General features: G+C 43.4%; 1 protein-coding gene across 1 annotated transcript in view; it reads left to right on the plus strand.

The window, feature by feature from the left end:
* The window catches only part of LOC146780098 (uncharacterized), an 84915-nt gene extending 79874 nt beyond the window's left edge, over positions 1-5041 (plus strand). The window contains exons 10-12 of the mRNA XM_085639674.1: positions 376-473; positions 1547-1638; positions 2995-5041. Of these exons, the coding sequence (XP_085495800.1) occupies positions 376-473; positions 1547-1638; positions 2995-3030 (226 nt within the window). The 3' untranslated portion in view covers positions 3031-5041. The remainder of the gene's footprint in view (positions 1-375; positions 474-1546; positions 1639-2994) is intronic.
* Positions 5042-6000: the final 959 nt, after the last annotated feature.

Below are 6000 nucleotides of genomic sequence, written 5' to 3' on the forward strand. Positions count from 1 at the left end.
GACAGCACCACCATGTGACTGTCATAAGTGCGGGTGTTCACAATTAAGTGCCAGTGCCGAGCACCCAAAACCACTGGCTCAATTTAAGCTATGGAGGGTGTCCTGGTTCTCCTATAGCTCACGGATATTCATTAGCCTGGAGCTGAAAGGGGGCCCCCTGTCGTATTTGAGGGTCCCTTGAAGGGTTGCAGCCCATCTGCACTGGAGGGGTTCCAGGGGCCTGTGTCATGCCCCTGTTGCACCAGCCGTGTGCTGGTGAGCAGAGCTTTCCGCACAATCACTCTTTATTTTACAAATCAAGTTCTGCTCGTATTCCTAAAAATGGACCTCACACTGGAATCCGGCTACATGTGACATTGCTGTTTTTCTTTGCAGCCTGGCAGACCCTGAGGAGAAATGGTATGAGGATGGGTGGGAATCTCAGTCCCCCCAGGGCATCGTGGTGAGAAAAACTCCATCTGCGAACTGGGAAGGTAAAAGTCTGTCTTCACTTTTGTTTTCCAATGTCTTGGGCTCACAGGTAGCTCATGTGTAGCTCCCTTTCTCTTAGCAAAAATGCGGCTTTGAGGAGATCTGTAGCAAACAGTCACCATGCTGTAGCCTTTTGTGGTGGTGTCGTAAGAAGTTTTCTAAAATGGCCGTAATGAAGTGCTGGCTCTTCTCGCGGGAGTGTGGGAGGTTGCGTGAGCACCCCTTCATTTTGTATGAGGTTAACGGCAGGCCTTGCTGGGCCTCATGCATGCTTTTTGGATATTTTCCCTAGCGTCCAGGAGTGGGTAACCCGTGCTGTGGACACCATCCTCTTCCCAGAGTGCCAGCAAGGCAGAAGGATGGCAAGGTGAAAGCAGGGTACACACTATTGTGGGGCCCTCTACACCTAAGCAAAGCCAATGTTTGTCTGTTTAGAAAACATACCACATGCGGCTGCATGGATCCACACCCAAATAATTTTTGTTGTCCTAAAGGTGAAACATTTATTCCATGTGGTTGTTCTAAAAGGTAAAGAAGTATAGATTTTCTAAGCCTAACTCAACATAAATGTACATTGACAACATGTAGACCTTCAAGGTGCATATATGTGACAACATGTAGACCTTCAAGGTGCATATATGTGACAACATGTACATCTTCAATGTGCATATATGTGACAACATGTACACCTTCAAGGTGCATATATGTGACAACATTGACATCTTAAGGTGTATATATGTGACAACATGCACATCTTCAAGGTGCATATATGTGACAGCATGTACATCTTCACGGTGCGTATATATATATGTATACTGATTCAGTATACACTTACATTTCAATATTTTGCCCAATGCTCTGTCCATGATGTTAGTGCACCTCGATATTCCTAGCCTCGATAGTCCATAGTAAAGCCATTAGCATGACGCCCTTCAGAAGGTTTTTATGCGACTGACTGAATCCCCTCGTAGATTGGAAGAGCCTCTTCGGCCCCTACGGGCAGTCAACAAGTCCCACACCGGGGCACCTTCTGCATTGCTGATTGGACGCTTCTGGTTTTTCTCTTGTCTCTCAGGGTCTGAGGGGGGCTCCTCCACAGCTTCTTCCAGCGCTCAGCCATTCAGGGCATTCAGGCCATCCTTGGACACAGTGGACACCTCTGCACAGGTGAGAGGATAGAATATAAGTGAAGCTTGCAATGTTCCATTTGTGAGTGGTTTGGATGATTCAATTCCTGGGCTTTTCTGGGTTCTGGGATCCCCCACATATTTTGCATCACACAGATGGGTTAGGTGGGCACACATATTTACTGTACTCCCTTAGTTAAGTAAATGATAAAGGGCACACAATGGAAAGATGCAGGAATGCAGAGGAAATCTAACTCTTGTGAACACAACCCCTGATATACTGGGGTCACTACCATCCACAGAAGCCCAACATATGTCCCTTCTGCCCTAGGATTCCTAATGAACATGAGACGCCTGTCCAGACACCTCCACTTCATGGACACTAGCAGTAGCTACTGCTGGGGTTCCCCATTTATGTTTTCCTTCCATCATAACATCCAAAGGAAACTCAAACCTGAGCTAATTTCCTTGAGTAGATTCAATGATAATCCTTTTCTAGGCTCAAATGGGTCCTAACATCCAATGAAAAGCCTACGTCTCATTTCTCTCTGTCATTACAACCAATGAAAATCCTATTCTAGGCTCAAATGGGTCCTAACATCCAACGAAAGACTGCGTCTCATTTCTCTCTGTCATTGCAACCAATGAAAATCCTACCCTACGCTCTCTCCTTCATTACATCAAATGAAAATACTAGCCCACGTTTTTCATCTTCGTTATCCCATCCAATGGTACTCCTATTGCAGTCTTCTTCCTTCATAACATCCAGTACTAATCTCATACCAGGATGCTCGTTTTCATCAGATGTAATGAACATCTTCTCCCATACTTTCCATCTCCATGACACCCAATGTTCTCCATCTTCATAATGTCTAATAAGATTGTTGTCCAGTGTCCACACCTTTGTATCCTTTAATGCAGAAATACTTTTCTCATTACATTCAATGAGAGTGTCCTATCCAGGCTTATCCCATTCACTACATCAATTGAATACGTACCTCAGGTTCTTCGCCTTCATGATTCAATATTCCTCCTTGTACTCACAGCGTGTGACTCCGTTTCCACTCATAGATCCAGTGAGAGGCACATGCCTCTTCTCTGACACCTAATCAAGGCCCTTTCTGCACATTCACCGAAATTTGTATCTCAAGAATGTCTGGATTGTAAGCCATGTTTTTTTGTAATGATCTAGAGGATCTCAGCAAGGCTTTTTAGTATTTAAAATATGAAAATGCATCAAATAAATTCAAACCACTGCCAATATTTTATAGTCACAGCGATGCTAATGCAGATCTCTTTTAGACTTCCTAGCCAGATGCGTGTCTGTGATCCCTACTTATGACATGATCCACATTTATGAAATCATGTTTTAAAACCATCTTCTTTCCATTAACAGCTTAGGATTGGAAGGCCTCAGCTGACAAGACTCTGAACCATAGAGAACAAACCAGAACCCAGCTTGTGAAAATGACAACAAACGGGTGCAGACTCGCTGCTGGCGGCGGTCAGCCTGACAGAAAGTGTGCAACGAGTGTGAGATGAGGCTCATAGGTTTTCACTGCACTATCTTCAGCATCTCAAGCGTCGACCATGGAAATGACGGTAGAGTGCAGAAGGCGTCACCTCAGAGAAACAAGCACTTGGACTTTACCTACTAATGAAGGCCGCAGAGAAAGGCGAGGTGGATCAGAACATGTTCTACAGATGCCACTCGGCATGGACCTGATGAATGGAGGAAAAGTCAGGACTTGTGTGGATTTTTCTGCTCCTGGGTTGGCAGGGGCATGCACAGGGGCATTTTTCTGATCAGGAATGTTTTTTAAATAGTAATGTGTTTTTTAAAACAGTGTTCCTTTAGGTGGAAATCACACCTCAGAGCTCTGATCGAGATGCCCTCCTCACCCAACTATTGATGAGGGACGAAGGTCCATAACCCACAAGTTTCATAGGGTGAGGCGAGCTGAGCCAGACCCAAGGATCTGGCTTGGCCATTAGATCCTATGTCCTAACGGTGACATTGAATAATCTTTTAAATCATACAACAGGTGACAGAATACAGTAAAATGTCAACTGATCAATTTTTTTTACATTTCTAGGGGTGTAATTTTAACACAGTATAGTACGTTACTCCAACAAGTGACACGTTTTAAAATGTATAGTTCCTAAATATAAACTTGGAAAGTTTTAAGAATGAATGAACCCAGTGCTCAAGATCACAAAAGCCAGGTTTGGATCCAGGTTACCAGTTAGAAAGAATATTGCACTCGTTCCGCTAGTACTCAAAGGAGCGGTCTCTTCATCTGTCTGCAGATAGAGTGTTCCTATCCGTCAGCACATGCAAAGGAGGATGGGGCGATGAGTTGAGTCTTTCTTTGTGCACAGAGACATCTTTCCTTCCTCTCAGACCGGCATGCTATTTCTTTTTCTTTAGGTGTTGAAGTCAGTGGCCTTGCTCCTTCAGTTACTGAGTGTTGTTTTCTGTGCACTCTGAGAAATGTTTCTGTGACCAAAGTAGGGTCTCCTCTGAGCTCTCCTTCAGTCTCCCTGAAAGCTGGGGTGACCACCTCGCTCCAGGTCATTACAAACACTGCCTCCAGTCCTGAACCTTTCACCTTCAAGTCGCTGTTTCAGGTGTGCTAGCCTAATGAGGCAAAACAGGACTGCAATTCCCAGAATGCATTAGGCTCTCACAGAAAAGAGCAGAACTGGAAACAGTGTCCTTAATGACCTAGAGGGAGTCAGTTACCTTAATGTAATGTATAGAAAACAGGTGAACCAGCCGCACATGATAACCAGGCACTGTTCTTGCTGCACTCGAACATGACTGAACTTTCCATTCCTATCTGAATTATGTAGAGAGTAACCAAAGCAATTTTTTACTGATCTTATTTATTTTGTTATTTATTTATCTGTGGTATTTTCCACATTGTGAGATGTCGTCCTACTGCCACTACGCATGTCTTGCGTGTACATAACCAAGTATATATGTGGTAGATCTCTCCAGTGGGAGATATTGTGGCTTAGGGAATCAATTTCAAAAGAGGTAGAAGATCTTCCGGGTTAAACAGGGGTCAATCCGTTATTCATGGTGATATTAGCTAGCGGTGAAGGTTGTTGTGGGTGGAGCTAGAGAGGCATTGTGGATTGCATACTGGAAGCACCCCGCGGTCACAGCCTCGGTCCTCAAGGATTGGCTGCTCCTTCAAGAGGCGATTCTTTGCACTTCCGGTGCAGAGGGTGACCCTGCAAGTAGTGAACTAGACTCACACTGAGACATTTGCACTTTATTTTCTTGCATGCATTGGTTAGTTGAGCTAACCTTGTTCTTGTACTGTATGTTTTCTATGTGAAAGCAGATACTGCGTTTGTATATTTGAATCCCATGTTTATAAAGCCTTTTAAATTATTTGCCCTTTTTATAATTAAAGAACTTCATTTTTTAATGATTGCTGTGAAATGTGTTTTGTCTGCTTGGCTTCAATTCCTGTTGGAGTGAGTGGTAAATGCCTTTGGGTCAGTCTGCAGGAATTCACCAGCATCACCTGCTCCAGCTTGCTTCTTGGGTTCTGAGCTAGAGACAGGCACTCTGAGACAGACCCTGAGATGCATGCCATGGCTGAGATGGAAGGAAGTGAGTTTAAGAGTACTGTGCATGTGTGTGCGTGGTTGTAAAGCACTTGCCTCTCTACAGTACAACACTTTAGCACTTACAAATGTTATAACTGTGGCCTTACTCATAGGCCCGTTAGACGAGGACTGGTCCGTGTTCCACGCTCCCCATCCCAACAGAACTACCGATACCTCCAGTATCAGTAATATATATATATCGTTTATTTCGGGCACAGCCCATAAAACACATCAGGGTTAAAACAACAAAGACACTCATAGATACATAAATAAATTGTGCAAAATCAGTGCATCCTGGTTTTAGTTACCACACTATAAAAACATGCTACTAATAAATCTAGAGACATTGTAATATATATTTAAAATTTTTGGCCAAGAATGGCTATCGTCCAAGGTGCAATTTGGTAATTACTGTAAAGTGCTATTAAGTGCTTAAGATGAGGTTCCAACTGCTACCCTTGATAATTGAACTGCTTACTAGTAGCTGCTAGGCCTTAGATCGAACAATAATAAGCGCATGTCCTCTGATGCAACTAACAATCAAGGAAATGTTCAAATGATTCCATAAGGTGACATGTGCAGATAGCAATCTAGAAAGAGTCATAAATATATATAAAAACATTTCATGGTCGTTTGTTTAATCAATGGATAAAAGGTAAAGAATACACCCAAGGGAAGCACTCAATTTCCTACTTGGGCTTACTCTGTCAATTTAACTATCATGTTACACGATTGGCTAGAGCCTTCTTCCTTTGATTCCAGGAACCATACAAAC

The sequence above is a fragment of the Triturus cristatus genome, chromosome 12, assembly GCF_964204655.1.
Source record: "Triturus cristatus chromosome 12, aTriCri1.1, whole genome shotgun sequence".
Classification (NCBI taxonomy): domain Eukaryota; kingdom Metazoa; phylum Chordata; class Amphibia; order Caudata; family Salamandridae; genus Triturus; species Triturus cristatus.